The sequence below is a fragment of the Chamaea fasciata genome, unplaced genomic scaffold, assembly GCF_029207755.1.
Source record: "Chamaea fasciata isolate MVZ Bird 193981 ecotype frontalis unplaced genomic scaffold, bChaFas1.0.hap1 SCAF_1, whole genome shotgun sequence".
NCBI lineage: Eukaryota > Metazoa > Chordata > Aves > Passeriformes > Sylviidae > Chamaea > Chamaea fasciata.
The window spans coordinates 36,696,498-36,718,921 of NW_027094086.1; the positions used below are offsets into that span (position 1 = coordinate 36,696,498).

Genomic DNA, 22,424 nt, shown 5'->3' on the forward strand with positions numbered 1-22,424 from the left:
ACTCATTACTTCTCCAAGCCTTTTGCCATGAATCTGATCCTACAAAGCCCACTTGCCAGCTGAACATATCCATACCTCTTCTGGGTTCTCCAGCACTGTACTGAACTCATACACCACCCACAGCACGAATGAGACATTAATTCATCTACTTTAAATCATGTTTTGCATTTTAACTCTCAGCACAACAGACAGGCACCATCTCTTTATGGATGCACTGTTTGCTGACATATAGCTGTACACTATCCCCAGTTAACCCTCCAGGCACTCCACATCAGGAGCATCCTGATAGGCCAAGTGTCCATGCAGCCATGCTGGAGCTACATCCACCAGAACACATGCAGTGAGCAGCAGCACTGCCACTTTACATTTACATTTACACGCTTAGAGCCTTCACAGTGGAGAACTGCTGCTAAGAGCTTCTGCAAGCCTATTTAGCTGTGGGCAGGTGAGGGTTAGTGTCTATTGTTTTGCTTCAATATAATCATTAAAGCTCCACACACTGATCTACAATGCATTGCACAGGTGTCATGCATACCTGTTTGGCTTTCTTGTGCTTGTTCCCCTCTTTGTTCCCCTCTTTGTTCCTCTCCCTGTTATATATAATGAAAGGTTCAGGTGAAGAGGATGGAATTTTTCCCCTCCTTGACTACTCCCTCCTGCATAGGGCCATTTCTGTACACCAAAAAGGTCAACAGCTTTAATATATTTTCTTCTAAGGTATGCAGGCAGTTGGCCAATGGCCCGAGAAGTAGGCCATTATGAAACAAAACAAGAGTAACACTCCTGGGCCATTTCCTCTGTCTTACAGAGAAGGGCAGTGTGGCAACTGAAGGCTGGGTTATTATAAAATAGACAAAGCTGTTGTGGTCTCTGAGCAATATGAGGTCTGTAGTGTTTATATGACTAACCTAGAGTATATCACATTTTACTACATTTGTTGACTTTGTAGTAACTTGATGTCATCCTCAACTACTGATTTTCTAACATTTATATTCAGAACATTACATGCAGAGAGTTCAAAATTAATGAACAACTCATAGAATCCCAGTAAAAAGCAGAATTGAGACTGTTTGGGAGTATTCTCCTTTTCAAGAAATAATTTTTTATCACTCCGTGAACTAAATCTGTCACCACAACAAAAGGAATTCTGTTTGATCTGCCAGGCCAAGCCAAATCTGTTAATGGCCTCATTCTGTACTGTGCAGGCAAAAACTGTCTGAGCCTGCTTTCCCAGCCAGGCTATGCTGTTTTACACAGCTAGGACCAGTTTGGTTCCTGATCCACCATGAGGATTACTGAAAGAGAAGTGCAGCTGCAAAGCAGGTGTGCACCTTGATACCCAGCTGCTGTGTATGGAGAGGCTCTTCCTACACTCTCACTGAGCTGCAGAAATCTAAATTTGAGCTCCATTTGCTTTGTAAACATAATAATCACATTAAATTCAGTAATGAGTACTATATAATATTTTAAGTAGGAAAGTTATTGTCTTCTTGGATATTCAAGGAGCAAATTCTTTCCTTGCATAGTTTTGTAGGCACTTAAGGAAAGGTTAGAAGACAGGGAAGGCAAGAAAGCAAAATTAGGAAATGTCAGAGTTTGGGATATGCATGCCAACTTAATTTTTCTATTTTGTGGCTGTGCAATACAATGCAAAAATTAATAAAATCATCATAGATATATTTTTATTTTAAAAGAATCGTACCTCCCCTAACACATTTTATGAACAGCTAGCTCAATACTTCTTTTCTCCTTGTCGCTCAGACCCTGCTCTGAGGACAGAATATCAATTTCCTCATGAGGTTTACTAAGATGCTCATCGCTGTAATGTGCAAGAGCTGCACAAACATTAACTAATTTATTTTATGTTATAAGGGAATGATACAGCTCTCAGAATGCAAATCATGCTCTGATACATGCAGAGATTACATTCAAAAGTATTCATACATTATAAGCATCCAACTTGAGGTCCTTAAGAGTTCATTTTTCAGAATGCTTGAGGTTATACATTCAGTTTATAAACTCAGTGTTCAGCTCCCTGTGGCTGAACGTGCAGCACTTGTGCAAATCAGACCACAAGGTCTCAAGACAAGACTCCAGAATGCAAGGGGAAAACAAAGCATGTGGCAGGTTTTGTTAAAGTGACTCTCCTTTGTGTCAAAAGAGGTTTCAGTGGTTGAGAGCAGAAGTAAAATTCAGCTACTGAGCACAGCCCTCACAGCAAAAGTAATCCTTTTTTGCTGGTAGCATGTGCCTCACTCTTCCCATTGTCTTCTGTTTTCTGAAAGTCAAGTTTCTATTCTACATTAGTGATCTCCAGAAAACCCCTCAACGTCTGTCCTTTCTACTGAAACTGAGGCAACGATATAAGAATTAGTAGGTATCTGACTAGTTCTAATCTGCAAATATACAAAAGCATCATAGTAAGACTGCCCAGAATGGCTTTAATGGTAGGTTTTCTAAATTTTTTGTGTGTTTCTTTCTGAAAAAATTGTAATACTTTCTAACATTACACGCATTGTGTAAATTGACATGTATATACCTTTTAGACTAAAAAACCCCACCAAACAATATTCCATTATGTGGCATCACACTAATACCAGCTTGAGTCATTAAGAAAGGTGTAACTTTTAGATCTATTGTGCAGATTTCTTCTTTTTGCTAGCAGAGCAACAGCCCAAATTGCCATCCTCTGTGTGAAGGGACGTGTCGTGCATGCTGGCAATTTTCTCTCACTGTAGGAATGGTTAAGGTCTGAGACATCAGGTCCACACTGACCCGCAGGTTTCACTTCCCCCCTGAGGCACCTGTTTCATGATCTGACCTGCCATTTAACGTCTCCCACTCCATGTCCTGAACATTCTGCTGTCCATCCTGCTGGGTCTGCTCACTCTTACTTCCTCACACCCACCCAGCAATTCCTGCCTAGTTCTTTGACCACCCACATGCTGCCCACCCTAGCTCGGCTGGCCTCATACTCAGCGTCACAATCCTCACCATATCTTGCATGAGGAAGGAATTTTCCACACAGGTTGAATCAATAAGACGAGTCGGTATTTTTTTTATACTCCAAATGATGAACCACTTAAAAATTACCTGGACATTTTTGTAACAGATCCCGTCTAGAGGAAGGACCTCAGACCAGGTCTTTGCTTATTTCTGCCATGATGCACTACACCTTTTCTTGCTTTTGGTCTTTCGCACTAAGGATTGTATATGACGCGGTGTGAGGAAGTATTTGAAGTCTTACCAAAAACGTGGAGGGAGTACTCATTAAACCTCATAGGTTAAACATCTAATAAATATCCCCTTTTATAATGTCAGCCTCTCAACAGCAGTGAGATTTCTGTAACTCTTGACTCTACAATCATATGGAAACCAATGCAGAGATACATTTCATATATGAATGAAATGCAAACATTTCTAGAGTTAAAATATTTGCACTGGATGGATACAATGTCACAAGAACAACTCGTTAAGGTAAAAGAGAAAAAAGAGAATTTACTAAGCTTGAATATTGCAAGAACTGTGGGATAAGTTTATTTTTAATGAATAAATTATCTCAAGAGTATATTTAAATCGGAAGTGCAGCAACTACTCTGACAGTATCATTCATGGCACGAGGGAATGAATGTTGGCTTGGGGATACTTCAAGGGAAAGGAGCAACTACTGAGTTGTCAAATCATCCCCCTGCAATACCTGGATCAGTACTTGCAGAACCTTATTAGCCATATTTATGAAAGATGGCAAGGGAAGTGACATAAATCAGCACAATGGAGCAGTAACAACACAGGACTTACAAGGAGGGATATTCAACGAGTAATTTTGGAAGCCTAAATATTTCACATGTGTTTTCACTGTCTGTATAACATTTGCTTGAATACTGAATAAAGTATCCTATATGGTCTTTCTTCTGCTGTTCTGATATCTTTATTTGTTTGGGTTTTTTTTTTAAGAAACACTTTCCTGGCTTTTCAACCATATCCATTTTATGTATATCATATTATTTAATGGAATACATTAAGGCAAGAAAAGCAGAGATTTCCACCATAGATTCTCCCTATTTAAGTGTATTACTTTCATCCTCCACTATTTATTAACACATTTTTTTTTCAGCTTTGAGCCTGGCTTTTGAAATTTTAGCTATATGACTCATCGTTCAGAAGCTTTTTGAAGTCCCAATTCAGAAGGAGCAGAAGGAGAAAATCCCCAACTTTAACAAGTATCCTGTCATCATCATTAATCAATTTTAACAGCCTGAAAATCTTGCTGGTGATAGCAAGATCTATTAAGAAAGGAAAAGCATGAACAAGGAAACAGATCACAGCAGAGCTCTGGAGCTTCATGACAAGAGTGCAACAGTGTAATTAGAACTTAAATTCAGCTGTTTCTTTCTTCTTTGCAAATGTTTGGGTAAATTTCAAATGAGCTAATCTGGGAAAATTAGGAATCAACTCTGCACTTTTATGCCCCCTGGGAACTTTGCACAGATTTCATTCAGTAACAAAATATTCAAATACTGAAAATAGTAAATCTGCTTAGTGACAGGACAAATTGTTCACAACATTTATCTAAATTACTAATTAATACAAAACCTATTAGAAATAATCATTGGATTTAAACTAATTAGGACACTTGGAGTCAATGTTGTCACTCCCTCTCTCTCTCTGTTTCCTAAGCTCTGAGGACTTGAAATTTTAAGTATGTGCAAGTGAAATTCCAGAATCACCATCCATATAGTCCTGTATCTGAGGGGACTGCAGACAGTGAACATGAACAACTATCTTTAACTACTTGTAAGGAGAATTCTATTCTACAGAGATGCCTCATGTATCAGCCACTGCACGGCAGCACTTAGATAGTGGGGCATTTTTTTTGGTAGAAAGCTCTCATGACGGATTTTATACCACTCAAAATAATTTCTTTATTCGGAATTTTAATCTACAGTGGCTATGCTTATGGTCCAGCTTATGTGGTCACTAAATCCTAGTGATAAACTGGCCAGACTGGGTTCAATGGCAGTGGAAGAGTCAGAAGCATGGAACTGCTATTGTTTTTATCAGTTTCTATTGCAGCCCTCACTAAACTTCTTGGCTCTCTCTACATATCTGCAACAAAAGCCTGCTCAGTTGTGCCTGCAGAAGCAGTTTCATATTTGACTGCAGTATGGATGTGCTTCAAATTATGGCCCTACATGTATTACATTTATTCACTTACTTTCCCATTCCTTTACATATTTTAGAATTTGAGGAGACTTAACATGACATACGCAGCATAGGATGACAAAGTGAAAGCTTTTGTGTAACTTCACTTGTCAGGGAAACCTTCAGGCACAGACTCCGTTGCACGGAAGATAGATTAAAAAAAATCTCTTGAGGTTAAACAATGGCTCTAGAGCTGGTCAGCTGAAGTCAACATCACCACCAGAGTATGACAGATTACCATGAGGACAATTTGTGTGCACACATGCCAGATTAATTTTGTGGAGACAGTTTACAGAAGTAAACCATTGCATTTGACATGATTCTCTCTTTACTTCAGTTTTTTAATACTGTGATGGGATCATCTGCATTAGTTAAGCTGATTTCCACGCAAGTCTTCTGGAAAAGACAATGGACACTAAGCATAAACTTCTTGAAGCGATTAGTTACTTTTCCATTTAAACTGCATTAAACTTAATCTAAATCAGAAGCTTCATCAACCAGAGTACATAAAAGCATGACTCAAAATATTTCTTCAGCCACCGCCACAGTACCAAATTCTAGGGATACCAGCCACTAACAAATCCAGGGGCTCAGATGTGGCTGAAAGTGGACCTATGAGCATGGAAGGCCATGAAGCTTCTCCATAAATATGAAGCCTAATTCACTACTCAGAGCCTTAATAAGAATCTCTCTGCATTGTGTTAAATACTGAAATTCAGGACATTACTGAAGATTTGCATTAAACAGATTTTAAATTTAAAGTCAGCAGGAAAAGTTTACAGGTGGACTGTCACTTTTGCCTTAGTGAATACAGCCAGTATGCAGCTGGCACTGGTAGGGGTCTACTGTCAGTACCACTGGCTTCTTCTGGGACTTCTGGGGACAGTGGACAAAGCTAAACTGTGGTTGGTTGGCACAGGCCTAGGAGGCCCAGCTTCTGGGGAGCATGTGTTGATACAGACTGGAAGATCCTCAGGCTATGCTCACCAAGAACTTCAAGCTGGTGTAACCCTGCACTGCTGCAGAAAGACTCCATGCACTTTTCTCCTTCCTTGGTTGCTTGTTCCCATTTCCCCTCTTCCATCTGCTGTAACAAGCAAAACACATCAAAGAGCTGACCTACACCTAAATTAACACCAGTAAAGAAAATAGCTGCTTTTAACCTGGATCTGTTCTGGTTTGCCAGTTTATCAAGTGGTTGAACTGGTACCTGTGCTGGTGCAAACAGAGGACCAGCAGAGGGACTGAGGGCAGCAACTGAGCAAAGGGAGTGTTGCTTATGCTGGCTTGAGCTATTCACTGAATTCAGCCTGAGGGCAAGGCTAGGCATGAGGCCGAACTGACAAGTTTGGAACTAGCAACAAGAGAAGTCTTGCAACTCCTCCTTTCCCCTCCACCTCCACATTGCTGCTCATAAACATGCAGTCCTAAACCCTGCCTTATGCCAACCTTGGCAACCGTTAGAACCTCACAGACTGGATTCAGGTCACCAGTTTAGCAAAAAATTCTCCACTTTTTGCTAGACTGGTTTTCTGACAGCTTAGAAATAGAATTGACATACTGACAGGTCCAGTTAACTCCTGCCAGAAGTGGGGGAGAGGATCTGGGGAAGTATTCAGTCAGGGAGCACTGGGGACAGGAAGACATGACAGCCACCCCATTCTGCTGATGTTGAGTTGTGAGGTCAGTTACAGACAACTTGTGTTGCAGGCACCCATAAGACTTCAAGATTTGGCTCTAACTATTCCTACTTTACTGTAAACCCTATGTCAGTAAGGATATAATCACAGATCGCTCAGAGAGGTGGTGATGGGATGAAGAAGTGGGTAATCACAGAGCATTCTGAGCTGGAAGGGATCCACAAGAGTCTTCAAGTCCAGCTCTGAAGTGAATGGCCCCTACAGGGATCAAACCTGTGACCTATGGCATTATTAGCACCATGCTCTGACCAGCTGGGCTCTAGAGCCTTGATCTTCCCCAGTAATGAGTATTGGCACATGCTGTAGCTAGAGCTCCTAAATATATGCTTAAAGATAAATCAGAATATGAGTTCAGTTAAATCAGCATAAAGCCTCTTGCTGGGGAGATGCTTCTTTTCTTTCTTTAATTATGAGTTTTCTACCTCTACTTTAAAACAACTTTTGTACAGCCTAAAATTTTCAATTACATTGGAAAAGATACAGAAACAGTCAACATCTGTTGCATTTCATTTGAAAATTGAAACAGAGCTTGCATCATTGAACAGCAGTGCTGAACCTGAGGGACAAGAAATTTTGTAGTGTTGCACTTCTGACATGAATTTCCCACATAATTTTACAGATGCTTACACTCACTTCTTATGTATAAAACGGAGAGCACGAAGCAGAAAGGTGAGTCATCCATACATGGATGCCCAGTTCTTCAACCACAGATAACAGATAAAAGCACTATTTTTTATATTAATCCATTTTTAATTCATTATAGTCTGCCTGTAAGCTTAGCTAACATGAGTATAAGCTTGGATGCACATTTTGTGCACTTTTTTTTAAGACATGACAAAGAATTACAGGATTCAAGGCTTGACTAGAAAAGATGAAGCTTTTAAAGTATTTGTTTAACGAGTTTTCCCCAGCAGACCTTTATTTCATTCCTTTGTGAGGAAAAAGAAAGATAACTTTAGCCTTTTAAAATCCATTACTGACAACACAACCAAAATGCTCCAAATACAGTCATTACCACGTAAAGACATAATATTCTTACATTCAAAAACGAACACGGGGGAGGAACACAGATTTTTTTTTTGTTGGCAGTTTACTTCACAGCTTTGAAATTTCTTTTTATTCCTGGCTATATTGAGAACATGGGAAAAAAAATCAACAGAGAAGTTTCATGTTACAAGCATCAGAGAGAATTTGCAATAATTTAGGGTCAAAGCCATAAATACAGGTCTTGACAAAATTACATGTAAGTGAGAAGGAGACTTCTTTGGAATCCATGGGTCACAGGACCAAAGAAATTTCTACAATCCTTGCTTCTCTCTGCTTAAGAGAAAGATGTAGTCAAATATAACTTGGCCATTGCAAATATTTGTCTTAATCGCCATCAATTCTGCTTGTCTGTTGCAAAAAGAACAACAATTTGTACTTTATTAATTTATTTACATTTAGTCTAATTGACTTGTACCATAGTCATAGTTTTGGCATAACTTTCTCCAGGTTACCTGTTTTTGATAATGTCCAAAATCTCAAAAAATTCACTTAGTAGTCCTAAATTTGCAAAAAGACATGGAGACCTCTACAGTTTCTACAGAAATACCATCTGGTGTTTTGAAACCAAGAAAATTCTGCTTTGTAATATGACAGGTTTTATTGCAAAAAACAAGACAAAAATATAATAAATGAGACTTACCACGACTATATAGCGAGGCCTAAACTGGATGGTTCCAAACAAACCCAAAATGACAACTATAATTTGTAGGAAATTGCCAAGGATGGGAGCCCACTGGAAACCGAGGAAGTCAAAGATTTGTCTCTCTAATGCTGCCAGCTGTAAGAAAACACATAAACAGAACATCCACGTTTTAATTACGGGTTGGACAGAACACTTGATATTTTCTTATTTTCACCAGGCTTCACCAGGAAGTGAGGAAAGCTATGCAAACCTTGCTATTGCTTCTGAAATACCATCATGCTCCCTCCCTCCCCCATGTCTCTGAGATTCACTCTCAACTAGACTTGACTCTAAGTTCTTCAATCTGTTCCTAAAATCCCAAAAAGGGCAGAGCAGGCCCAGACGAGTGCCAGAGGTGGCCACTGTGATTTCCAGGACTCCTTAATGCACAAATTAAGGAAGCCTGCTGGGAGCTCCTCACTACCTGAGACACAGACGTAGTCTCAGGGGCTGAAAGGCAGTAGAAAATGTTGGAAGACCTCAGAGCAAACTGCTTCAAAACCAACAGCCAAATGAGCCATCTGTGCTCTTCAAAGGCTGCTACTTTACTTTTGGGCAACTACAAATCAGAAAGAAATGGTGGCAGCCTAATAGCTCTCTTCCCACTGTCCTCATGGCATTTTGGGTCTGGATTTAGTTGGGTGTGGATAAGGAGAAAGCTAAGAAGCATCAGTCTATATCTTTGCATCAGCATGTGGTTCTTAGGTAATTCTGCATTTCTGAACATTAGGCAAAAAAGAAAAACAAAAAGCCAGATATAAAACTCTTCTGCAAACACATTTGCTACTCATTTTTGACAGTCCAATCCACTGTTCTAAAAACAGAGAAAATTCGACTTTCTTAGCAGCATATTTGTTGGAGTTTAAACTTAGTTCAATATTTTTGCAGCTGCAGCAAGATATTCTTGAGCAGCTAAATAGAAATCTACTGAGAAACAACCGAGTTTCTGTGCTTGTTAGAATTTATTAACATCTACTTGATTTTACTACATTGTTACAAACCCTAAAATTTACTGAAATACGCGCTTACAATATTTATAACTGAGACAGATGGAGCAAGCATGGCTCTGTGAATACCAACCAAAGTATTATCACATGTGGGTATTTCACATAAACCATTTCATTTTACACATTATGGCCAGATTCAATCTTCACCTCCAAGATAAGGCTAGGTGTCACTGAGTGCAGAATCCATTTTTCTGTACAAAAACCCTCCCTTACAGCAGACATGAAAACCATATTCTCTATGCTGAGGTTAATAAACACGATAAATCTAAACAATGAAATGAACAAAAGTTGAATCATCAGCTTGGTGCACCTCCTTTGCAATCAGTGAAGTTACACTGACCTTTATCAGCTAAACATCTGGCCCAGCATTTATAAATGAAAAATCACACAGTACAAGGGTGCCCCAAATCCCATGTGCAAGATGGCAAATAAAGAGTTTTGAAAGCTCTTTGGCACAGGCAGAACTTACAGTTTATGGTCTAGCAACAACATTCTGAGAGTCCTGTATCACATAGGAAGGCATTTATGCCATCCATGACCAGAGCCAGAGACTTTTTCATTCCCATTACAAGTGGAAATCTTCTGGGTCAGCAGAACAGCTAAAAATTCGCAGACCACCAGTTTTCAGAGACAATGTGTCTTCTTCCTGGAGTCATGACATTAGCAAGCAAGCAGAGGATGGAGCTGTCAAACCAAACTAGGATTGGCTTAGTGCCACCTCTGCCCTGACACTCATTGAAACTCTCCTGCAGCTTTGGTCTTCACCTGCACCAATAAACTGAGTGTGTCCTATCACACTCCCAGCACTGAAGGCAAACGGCTTAGCACTGTCTCCATTAAAGTGTCCTTGGCTGTGAGACAGGGCAGCTGTGTGCAAACTATATACTTACCTACCCAAAACGGCCCTTGGCCATGGGTTTCCCACTCTCTGGGAAGACCACTGGTTACAATAACCCTGGTTAATGTGACAGAAAGCCCTAACAGCTCACTACCATCCACAATGTCACTGCCTGGCTACTTCCCCAGGCATGAGAATGTGCTGGTGTTGGGAGCAGAGAGCTTGCCCGGAGCGGGTATTGAGGAAATTCGCACTGGTGGGTCATGGATCCCATTATGCATTTTATGTAGCTTTGAAACACCTAGAGCTATCTGAAAGACAAAAGCCTGCAGCACAGATATGAATGAAGCTGTTTAGTATCTGGTTCTTCTTAAACTGACCCTTGGGATAAATCTTCAGATCATCATCTTAAATGCCCAAAAAATATAATAGTGGAACATAAGCAAACACAACCACTGCACATCGCCATCAGACTCAGGCTTAAAGGCCTGGTGTTCAGCTCATGCCTAAAATGGATCAGATTAAAAGTTTCCCTTCAAGTGCATCTCCCTGATATCTGCCAAGCAAGTTCGGAGTACATCCATCAGGCAGGTCTGGGCTCCCAAAAAATAGCTCAGTGGTCACAAACATATTACCAAAGATGAGGGTGCACATGTGCATATTCACCATAGACAGAGTTATACATAAAAAAAATTATTAATCTTTCCATGGATTACTGTGGTTAAGGCATCCACCACAAACACAGAGAAGTAAAGCTTAATTTCCTCTCCTGCTGCCTAGTGAGTTATTCATTCCTCTCCTCCCACTTCCTATGCATTAGGATACCAAGAGAAAGAGCTTCTCTTTGAAGCAGTGTCACAGGCAAAAAATAAAAATCTGTATTTCGCGAGTCAAAAAGAGAGCACAGCAGAAACATGAGGGTACAGTCTATTGCTTTTGACACTTATACATAACTGGGAGAGTTGTTCGTGTTTCTTGCCTACAGGGCTTGCTCTTTGTTTTATATACAGTGACAGCATGAAACCACTGAAGAAGCCCTGGAAGCAGGATGCCAAGCATACAGTACCATTCCTTCCCCACTACGAAGTGCTTTAGCCATCAGGCTATGCAGAGAGACCTTCCTGAACAGCTAAGTCTCATTTATTTTGCTCTTGTCACCAACACAGAGCAATCTGTCTCATCCCCAAAGCCCACAGAATACATTAGCGGGGGTGTTGCGGGGGACGAGAGGAATCTAAAGAAAAGGAAAAGGTAGGAGGCGTGCCTTTCCTCCTCAAATTGCTACTCTCTTCCAAATTACAACACCTTGCAGGCAAGACAGGCAGAAGTTAAAAACCTAATAATCCATGACTCTGGCAGAGGAAACATATTCAGACCTGTTTTCTTTATACTATGACCAATATGGACTGAGTAGAGGAAACATCTGAGTGCTGCTGCTCTTATGTCTAGTATTCACCCAGCGGAGCCACCAAGAAGCAGAGAAAGCCACAAAGTTTTTAGCTTTGTGCAAATGGAAAAGCAATCCCTAACACAGGCTGTGATTCAGGTAATTGATTTGACAGACATCATCAGAATAAAGGGAAGGAAACAGGCACCTCTGCCCATTTACAGGCTGGTTTTGCACACATATGAGAAGCCAATACTGATAATATTTGCCCAAATCCAAAATCCCTGCGTCCATCAGTGGCCACCAAACTAGCCTAGATTCTGTGAAAGACAGTTTCACTCAGAGTTACGGGCATGTGAGTACTTCAAAATGTTACACCAGAAACATTTTGATTATAAGGAGGCTGTTTCTCTCAACAAGAATTTTCTTTTTCTCAGCAAGCAATTTTCCCACATGAATTTCTAATTTCATCACCATTTTCAGATTCTTCTGAAAACAGCCTAAAAACCTGAAACCTAAAGGGAAGGGAGAGGTTCCCAAAATTAGCTGGCTCAACTTCTCCCATTGCTAGAAGACAGATAATCAATTTAGTAGGGCAGAGGAGCTCGAGGCTGCAGCTAGGGTTTGCTCAATGTGACTGAGGTCCTCTGGGGGCTTACTTGTCATACCAGTTCCCTATCAGGTTGGGAGAGGCTGCACCTCCACTACTTGTGACAACTAAGACAACAAAGTTTGGGACTGTCCATAATAAATTGTTGTTTGATACTTTTTAAATGAGTAGCATAGAAGTAGAATGAAAAGTCACCCCTGTCTTGCAAATAAAACAGGAGGACTTGTTTTGGCAACTTAGATACTAGGTGTATGTTTATAATGAAACCTCTGTCCAGTTGAGTGAAATATTTTCATAAGACCTTATAAAAATCTATCAAAGTTGATGGGAAATAACATTCTCTTATCATAACAACACTTGGATATATGATATTTCTTATTACTGCTGGCAAGGGAGAGCTTTGTTATTTAGTCATCATCATCACTGACAATCTTGTAATGCAAAGTGCACGACTCAGGAGACCAGGACTAGCAGTAAAATGCTCCAGTGGGACTGTAGCACTTCACTTAATGAAGTCTTGGGTTTTTACCTCTTTGTTTCACTAAGTGTTCCAAACATTTCCCACTTCCTGCAGAGCTCAAGGAAAAGGTACTAAGCTGCAAGATGGGGCTGCAATAAAGTCACTCAGGGTGAACTTCCTCTTCCAGCCATGTTCAAGCCCTTTTGCATTAAGAACAGGAAAAACTTCAGGTGAATTAATCTTTTTGAATTTTGAGCTTCTTCAACTAGACAGATCAACCAGATGTGCAGCACAATTGGAACCTCCAGAACAGAAAAAATAGTGCAACTGTAGCATTAATGTTTGACAAGCAGCTTAAGGCAAAGGAGTAGCAAAATAAAAGGCAATGCTGCGTAGGATCTGCAGAAAGAAGTCACCAAGATGTTCCTCATGGAAAGAGAAATCAAAAAACATTTTTGAGAGAAGACTTCAACAGGGTGTCCTGTGGATTAAACCCCTCCTCTAAAGGGGTCCTATAAATAGGACTCCTCTCAGGTTCTATTATACTTCAAAATATCTATCAGAAGCTCTCTGAGTGATGAGACACCACAGCAGAATTACAAAGTCAACTTTTCAAATACGTGTTAAAACTCAATTTTCTCTTCTGTCAGAAACATCAAGGAAAACAGTCAGTTTTATATTTTAATGGAAAAGTTTTATAAATGACATGTTAGTTTGAGATTAATAAATAGAACCAAATCCAGAACAGAAGTCACTGTATCAAGATGAAGAGTTTTCATATGTAACAGATGATTTCATACAAGAAAAGACCCAAAAATGGCATGATATAAACAGAGGATTATAAAATTGTTAAATGTAAAAATAAAAGGTTAATGATACAGCTGCAAGTTTGATACCCTATAAATTACTAAATTTAAAAACCTGGGAAGTATAATCTACTCTGCATTTGATATTATAAACTTGCTTCAATCTGTCATGCAAAACAGTCCCTAGAAATTATAACAACCAGAAAAATATTAGTAGGATATCTAACACGCTTGTATTTGAGAAATCTAACAAAAATCAAAGAAATATTTAATAACTGGAGAGCTGTAAAACTATATAGCCTTGAAATCCTCTTTGAAATTAAAACAATTTTACAAGCTAGGGGAAAACAATGAGAAAAAATCATGACTTCACAAATGGACACTTACCGTTACAAATGGACTCAGCTTTCAAAAATTAAAATAGTATCCAAAAAATGGTGTATCAAAAAATTATAGTTTATAGTATTAATTTTCTAAATTCAGGTCAGGAATTATCTGTAACATTTGAATTATGCATGTAAGACTCAGAGTTGGCTGATATTGCTAGTACTTATCACAGAAGTTCCAGGGCACAGCACATCATCAATACTAACTGCTGCTCCTAAGGATAAAGATATTTTCTTCAAATTTCTCCACTTCATCTTATGATCATAAATTTAACCTGTGGCTTCAGGAAAAGTTTTGGACATGATGAATCTCTGAGGATTGTTGGTCTTTTTACCATTACCACTGGTTCCAATGTGCTGTGCTGAATTCCAGTTTAGTCCAGTTTGGCAGATGCTGCTCTTAAATACTGAAGTGATTCCCCAGCTTCCTCCAAAGAAACTCCACCTGAAGCTTTAAGTGTCCTCTGTTCTGAAGCCCCAGGGATACCTTGGCTAAGCGCAGCAGTGCAATCACCTTTCCTCACAACCTATCCTCCCATTCCCTCTCCTCTCCTCTCCTCTCCTCTCCTCTCCTCTCCTCTCCTCTCCTCTCCTCTCCTCTCCTCTCCTCTCCTCTCCTCTCCTCTCCTCTCCTCTCCTCTCCTCTCCTCTCCTCTCCTCTCCTCTCCTCTCCTCTCCTCTCCTCTCCTCTCCTCTCCTCTCCTCTCCTCTCCTCTCCTCTCCTCTCCTCTCCCTCTCCTCTCCTCTCCTCTCCTCTCCTCTCCTCTCCTCTCCTCTCCTCTCCTCTCCTTTCCTTTCCTTTCCTTTCCTTTCCTTTCCTTTCCTTTCCTTTCCTTTCCTTTCCTTTCCTTTCCTTTCCTTTCCTTTCCTTTCCTTTCCTTTCCTTTCCTTTCCTTTCCTTTCCTTTCCCTTTCCTTTCCTTTCCTTTCCTTTCCTTTCCCTCTTGGTTTGTGCCCAGGTTGGTGGGCACTTCCCGAAAAGCTACACCCCAACACAAGGCAGAGGGCAATGGCGAGGCAGGAGAGGAGCAGTGGGAGCCTCCCACACCGCCTTGCAGGCCTGCGCATTTGGCTGGAATACACAAGACCTTGGAGTCAAGGTCACTCTTAGCACTAGCCACATTTGACTTAAAGTCTGTCCTCACATTCCAGGGCTCTTAGGTGTGTATTTCTTTTTCCTTGACAGATGCTCTACTGAGAAAACATTTTCGTAAAACCTTGGGGCAAAGGCTCCATGTTCACATTTGGAAAATACGCACTTTCTAATTTAAGGGGAAAAGACATCAAAAAGCTGCCAAGCTTTTTGGAAAAAAACTCAGTATTGGAGAGTAAAAGACGTATTTATCACATGCTAAACCCGAGGATTTCTAACAGGAAATTAACAGGTGATGAAAGAAGAAGGTAAAAATAAATAAGTAAATAAATAAGTTGCATCAAAGACCAACAGTAATGAATAAACCACTTTTTATACAAATTTTATACTCCTGCTGTGATTTCTGAATTCTACTGACAGGCTTGACTTCAGTAAAAAGGAAGATAAGATTTAACACCAGAAAAATGCCAGGTTTCTAATGCAGGGGAGAGCATTTAAATCTGAAGAGGAAGGGAGGTGTCAGATAATCACTCTCAGCTGAAGAATCCTATTTAGCAAGTTTCTGTTCCTTAGATAAATATTACAACCTCTTTATCTGTAACTTACCATCTCTCAATAGAAGCTTCATTACCAAAGATGAGTGTGTAGTCAGTGTCACAATTAAATGCTTAACTTTGACTGAGATGACTACTTCATAGCTTTAGTGACAGTTAAAGGAATCATCTGACCACAGAAGACACTCTCATTAGATTTTCAATGATCTGCATTCACTTGTCCAGGTGAAATACAAGCTTTTGGGTGATTTTAAGATGGTAATTCCTTATAACAGCTCACTAAATACATTTGTAAGACTATGTGTCATGGAGGTTATTGAATGTCAGGAAAGACTGTGAGTAAATCGCAAATATTTATAGTAAGTTCAGTTTAATGGAGCAAAAGAGAAACTTAGCTTTCTGACAAGTTATTGTCAGAGAAGAAAAAAAACCTGATGATCAAAAGTGCCTTTGCAGTCTTGGTCAGACAGATAGGTAATTGGCTGTTACTTGAGCGATTTTAAATAAAACATAAAACAAAAGGAATATATGTGCTGAAGGAGCTTGATAAAAGAGCAATAGCCAAGATTAGTGAAGGCCAAAGCACAAAAACAAAGAAAAGAAAGACAGGCTCAGTAAGAAATATGTTGTCTTTTTAAGACAGCCTATGGTGCTTTTCAAGTGAATGCTATTCTTATTCAGCTGTTCAACTCACATGGAAAATACTGAGGACTAAGTAAAGGTTTTCCCACCATTCTGGTAACTACTTTGGTGAACGAGTTCAGTGGAGGGTGATGGTAGTGACAGCACACAATATTGCTGAAGACATGATATTTGAACAAAACAGAAAAAAATTTTCTGAGGAGAAAAAAGTTTCACTCCTCAATACTTTACCAGTTTTTGTTTGATAAATCTTAAAGGAAAAACACAGGTAAGGAGAGAGCAGTATGTGTTCAATGATTTTTGAAAGCCAATACACTGCTATAACAACTCAGAACCAGAAGACCCTGCTAAGTGAATGGCAAAGAAGTTGATCTCATTAGGTAATTTAATAACCCTAGTATAAAAAGGAGAGCTGGTAAATGTCAGATCTTTAAAATCTATAAATGTAATTAGAGGGTGCTGAAAATATTCTCTTCTCCACATTTCAACAAATATATACATATATTTAATATCACTATTTAACATCATCAGACAGACACAAAATAAAGGTAATTCTTTATAGAAAACTGTTTTTCTAAGTATGTGTACTACAGAAGTCTTGCAACTACATTGGTGATGTGCAGGAAGATTTTGAGTGATGGATTTGATATGATGTTGTTATGTATTTTACCAAACTGAGCCCAAGCCTCCAGTTTTGTCTCTGACAAAGCTCACATGAAGTCCTGCATCAAGGCTGCAGGATCTGGCTCAGAAACGCAACAGCAAATTATTTAAGAATTTCATCAGCATGAGGAGAAGAGTTTGTTAATATTTATTCAGCAGCGTCACCTGACTGCAGTGATACAAAAGGTGGCACCAAATAGTTCCAGTTCCCAGCACACTCTGGGTGCCAGGGTGATATACCCGAGGCTGATGGCTACATCTGCACCAAACAGACCCCATAAAAATGCAGTTACAGTCTATGGGTAGCCATGATAGGGAAGAAGCCAGCTATTATAATAAAACCCCATAGTGTCAACTCGTTACAGCACAGTGATTTAAGATTGAATTTCAACCCTTCAGTGAAGCTGTAACTGATCCCAAAACACTAAAGTCAAGCCCCTTGGCTGCCTGACCTATAAAATCCTGCGAACAGCTGGAATGAACGTGCTTATAATGGCATTTAAGACTCTCTTGGTTGTTTCATTTAAATGCCAGACCACATACAGCAAAAGACAGTGTAAGACATGGTTATAGGTTAAAAATCTTTAAGGATTTCTATCTTACTATGAATGAAAAAGTCCATGTCAAAAGATACAAGAGAATGAAAATTACAATTGACTTCCTAATAATTCTATCAAGCTGCATTTGTGGTGGATTTAGTCCAAACCAAAGTTTTCATTTGCCACACCATTACATCCCTTCACATCTTCAAATACTAAATTCTTGTAATTGTAATGGGGTGTTTTATTTACTTCCACATTTGAACACATCCAGTAAATCTCTGTACCTCTACAGGCTTCCTCAATGGACAGGTTTAAGACACGGTGAAGTACTTACTGACTAACTAACAAAAGTGAGAATTGAACAAATTTACTACTTTGAATTCTCAAGGCACAGTAGACAAGGTAAGGTGGTAACAGATAAGGAGGTAACTTGATAACAATGAGGCTGATAGCCCTAGATCCCCTCCTAGATCCTGATGACTATGGCATCCAGTTTAAAAAAGAAAAGAGAGAAAAATGAGAGAAAAAGAAAAATCTAGCAACCTATGCTGCAGGATCTGTGCCCAACCCATCCTCATCATGAAGAGTCTGACCGTGAGGGAAGGGATGCTGAGATGGGCACCCAGACTGCAAGGTGAAAGAAAAATTGAAATCCCTGTAAAGTTAACAGGTAAAACCAGTATTTAGAGCCTCTAGCAGATGAATGTCATGCTCCTTCTTGCCAAAGAGGAACCCTCTATTCTTGAAATAAGTCTTTTTTATGACTCTTCAAAGCCCTCTAAACCTGTGTTTTAATGCAGAGTCCAAAAGAAGATAGAAATTAAACCATATGGAACTCTTCTTCCATGACTAAGGAAGATACACGTTCAGACTTCACATGGACCTGGACAAGTTGAACATTTAGAGATCCAAATGTAACAAACTAAAATTGTTTGATATGAGCTTTGGCATAAAATATCAAAAGGCATAAATTGACTCATGCCAGATCTTGAGAAACATAAGGTTTCCCACAGGATGGTGCATCTTATGTTTAGTTTTTGTTTCCAATAAGGCAGTGTATCTTCAATCACCAACTCTCTTCAGGCAAAACAAAGTATTAAGCCAAGGCAGCCAAGTAATAAAAATCATGTGCTGGCTGTTACCCCTAATTTAAGCCACAGCACAGAGCCTATTTCCACAGCAGGAAGGAGTTCAGATGTCTGCCTGGATAATCTTTCTAGTGTTTTTCCCCAGAAAACTTCTCTCCAATGCATCCCTTGAATGCCAGCCACACAAAAATAGAAGAACGAGAGACTGCTAATATTCAACAGATGCACAAGGGGGGAAAAAGCAGTTTAGCAGCAGCTCAGAAGTCTGACAATGTGTCTAAATAGATCCCCGCACTGCAGGTCATTTCCTTGCTCTCAAATGCCAATTTCAAGCATAGTAGCAACACTCATGGACCTTTTGACTCTGTCATTGTTTATGATGAGACTCCATTGATGCTGCCATTGCACTGACATGAAGACTCTCTGATACTCAATCATTGCACGTTGTCATGTAAAATACAGAAATATCCTTCTTTGTTTACAGCATAGCAAAAACATCCCTTCACCACCTGAGTTATTTGGCCTGGAAGAAGGGTTGGGACCGAATTCAGTCCTTAGGACCGAATAGCAGCATGACAAATATTTTGACCTCATGCTATCTTAAGTTATTAATCAATAAAATTTATTTCATTTATAGCTTCCAACAGAGGGCTATATGGGCATTTTTGTTTCATTTCGACATGTAACTATGTTTTGATTAAAAAGAATGGGAATTCTGAGATTATTCTCAGACATGAAAGAAGAATACTGTAGTTAGATGTGGGTGACAACATGGCCATACCTTGCATTAAATCTCACTCTTTCATAGGTATTCTAAGATCTGGCCATTCTCTTGCAGAAATAAAACTCCAAATTCACATTATTTTCTGTGATTTTGTAGCCTCCTCACACAGAATGGAGAATAAACTTCTCGAAGTGTATATATATAACTACATGTATGGTTTACTAGAAAGCGGTCAACGGAAACACTTGTTCTGGAAAATGTTATAGAGTTACAGGGATATAAAAGATATCTTTTGGGTCATTTAAGTTAGATTTTTTTGATACCAAAATTAACTCTACTCTCAACTGCTTTTAAGGAGCTTAATCTCTACATAAACTATCTTGATTCATCTAACCCTTCTGAAAAGCCATTCCAAAATGCCGTCGTTCAAACAGCATCCGTTTCACCTTGAATTCATCTTCCTTGAACACGTGTGGCCAACACACTTCTAGATGTGCAGACAAACTCCCATATGTTTCTTTTTCAATGGAAATACATATTTCATTTGGAATCAAATAAGAAGATCTTGACTTTGGCTTGTTACAAACTGGTAATTCATTGTTCATAAGAGAGAAGAATGAATTATGATCTGAATTTAAAACAAGTATTTAGAAGTAGGGATGATACCTGTCAGGGTCATTTTAAAACTCAAAGGTATACAAATAGAAGTGTAAAAGTTCTGTGTTTGTTATATATTGAGATCTCTATTATAAAGTGTTCAAATTGTTTAATCTTAACTTTATGCTCTGATTTTAACAGAATTCATCTCAGTGACTTACTTCCATTTAATCCTCCAACTTCTGCTTTTACTCCACAGCAGTTGGATTGGAGTGCTTCAAAAAAGTTTATCCAGCCTTGTCCTTGCAAACCGCAGATGAAGTCATTATCTTTACCTTCCCAACTGCTGCCACTATCCACTAGCCCCACTGCTGGTATCTCAGTATGCACTACAAAAAGATGATAACTAGTGATGTTCAGTGGAGCTGTTCATTTATCTCAGCGGTGGTCTCTCCATTTTTCCCATCAGTCAAACCCTCTCCAGCAGCTCTTTTGTCCATTCCCAGGCACAGCCAAGACATACCTGTACTTGTCATCTCTCAAAAGGCTTGGAGCAGAACAAACAAGTTGAGGAAAGCAGGGGGCCTACCAGAATGTCACAAAAGACACCAGTGCTGTTCAAAGGCTGGAGGTAATTATTCCTAATTACCTCAAGATGCTCAGCAAGACTACATAGGCAAAAGTGAAGACAGAGACTGATCTGAAGTCATGCAGTATAATAGATTCCCACGGTAGAAGATTTCTCCTTTGGTTTTTAGAATACTGATCCCCAAGATCTCCAAAATTCCTTCAATGTTTGTCAGTTTGTGTTAATGCTAAGTACATATAGTTCCTACACAGCTGAGATAAGAACACAACAGCCTTAATTAGTTGCAAAGTTATCACACCTCTGTGTGCTGTGCTTTCCTGAGCTGTAGCACAATAATGTTTCCTCCAGACTACTTGGATTGCATAGGTTGATGCTGTGCAAATACCTCCTGGCTATCATCCAGAACTGTGTGAACTTCCCCAGGAAACATCAAGAGATTGGACAGTTTTACAGGAGACCAATGTTCAAGGCAATGCATAGGTCCTACTCAAGCACTAGTAGAGCAAAAATGGTTCACCGAACGCTAAAGTTCTGGAGGTTACCTGGTCCAAGCCCACCTGTTCAACCCAGGCCAACTAGGGTCATTTCCCCAGGACCACATCTAGATGACTACTGAATATCTCCCAGGGTAGGGACTCCTCTCTTGGAGACCTGTGCCAGTGCTCGGTCACCCTCTCACAGTAAAAGTGTTTCCTTTTTCAGAGCCATTCAGTGTATGACTTCTAGTGAATTCATCAGGTGTGCTATGACAGTCTCTGTGGAAAAGGGGAAACTTTTAGAAAATACAACAAACTCCAAGCCATGTTTCTGTATTCAAAACATGCTGGTTGCATTGCTGTGGCAGATCTGATACAACTAAACCAGCATCAAATTTATAAACTTGAGGGAGTTAGTTTTCATGAGGAGAACAAAAGGAGACAGTGGAAAATAAGAATCTAAGACAAGTTAAAAAACTCAGAACCTCTCATCAGTTACCCCAGTAGGGTTCTTTAGGAACACATGAGCTACAGGATGACATCAATGGTGGAATGGTAAGTGTGCTAAATGGTAGAACTCTCAAAATTCACCCTCAGCTCTACGAGACAAAAGGAAGATCTTTATAACCTGTCTGGACCTTGACAGCACAACGCAATTTTCTCTATTGAAACATGATGTTACCTAAAGCAAATTGAATGTCAGATTAATCAGAATCTGATTAGAAATACTTGCAGTAAAGAAAATTTTAAGACTAACTAATCAATTGATAATGAATAAACACAAAATATGAACCAAAAAATAAACATATCTCAAGCATCTCTAGAAGGAAGAAAGCCTTGGTGGCTCCATGGCTGAAAAAAATTACACTTGGGAAAAGCAGTTGCAGACAGAAATCCCCAGCATTTCCTACCACAACTATTGGGACCACAGGCCACAGCAACACTTTTGGTAGGTATCATCTAGAGATACTTTTTATGGAACTATTGAAGTTCGTATTACTGACAGCAAAAGCAGTTGGAACACTCAAATACCATTTGTCTCCTCCATGAGTGGGCCTTTAAACATGCCTGAGGACATTTCCTTTGCCTGCTTTTCTGCAAAAGACACAAATTACATGCATGTACTTTGCAGTGCCAGAATATATTCTCACCTGCCCAATATGCACAAGGCTGGAAAGCATATCTCTACCAAATTTGACTTTACTAAATTCTATCTACTTCAAACTTTAAAGAAGTTGTACAATTTATATGATGGCAGATTTTTGTCTACCGTTTCCCCATAGAAGTAGAGTTGTGGTCTTGAAGTTTCAGTAGTATGACTTAATATCAAGA

The 22,424-nt window shown here is 39.5% G+C and overlaps 1 protein-coding gene across 2 annotated transcripts in view; it reads right to left on the reverse strand.

Moving 5' to 3' along the window:
* NKAIN3 (sodium/potassium transporting ATPase interacting 3) overlaps positions 1-22,424 on the reverse strand; it is a 336,223-nt gene that overhangs the window by 167,762 nt on the left and 146,037 nt on the right. For both annotated transcript variants that reach the window (XM_066205155.1, XM_066205146.1), the window contains exon 2: positions 8,590-8,727. In XM_066205155.1, the coding sequence (XP_066061252.1) occupies positions 8,590-8,727 (138 nt within the window). The remainder of the gene's footprint in view (positions 1-8,589; positions 8,728-22,424) is intronic.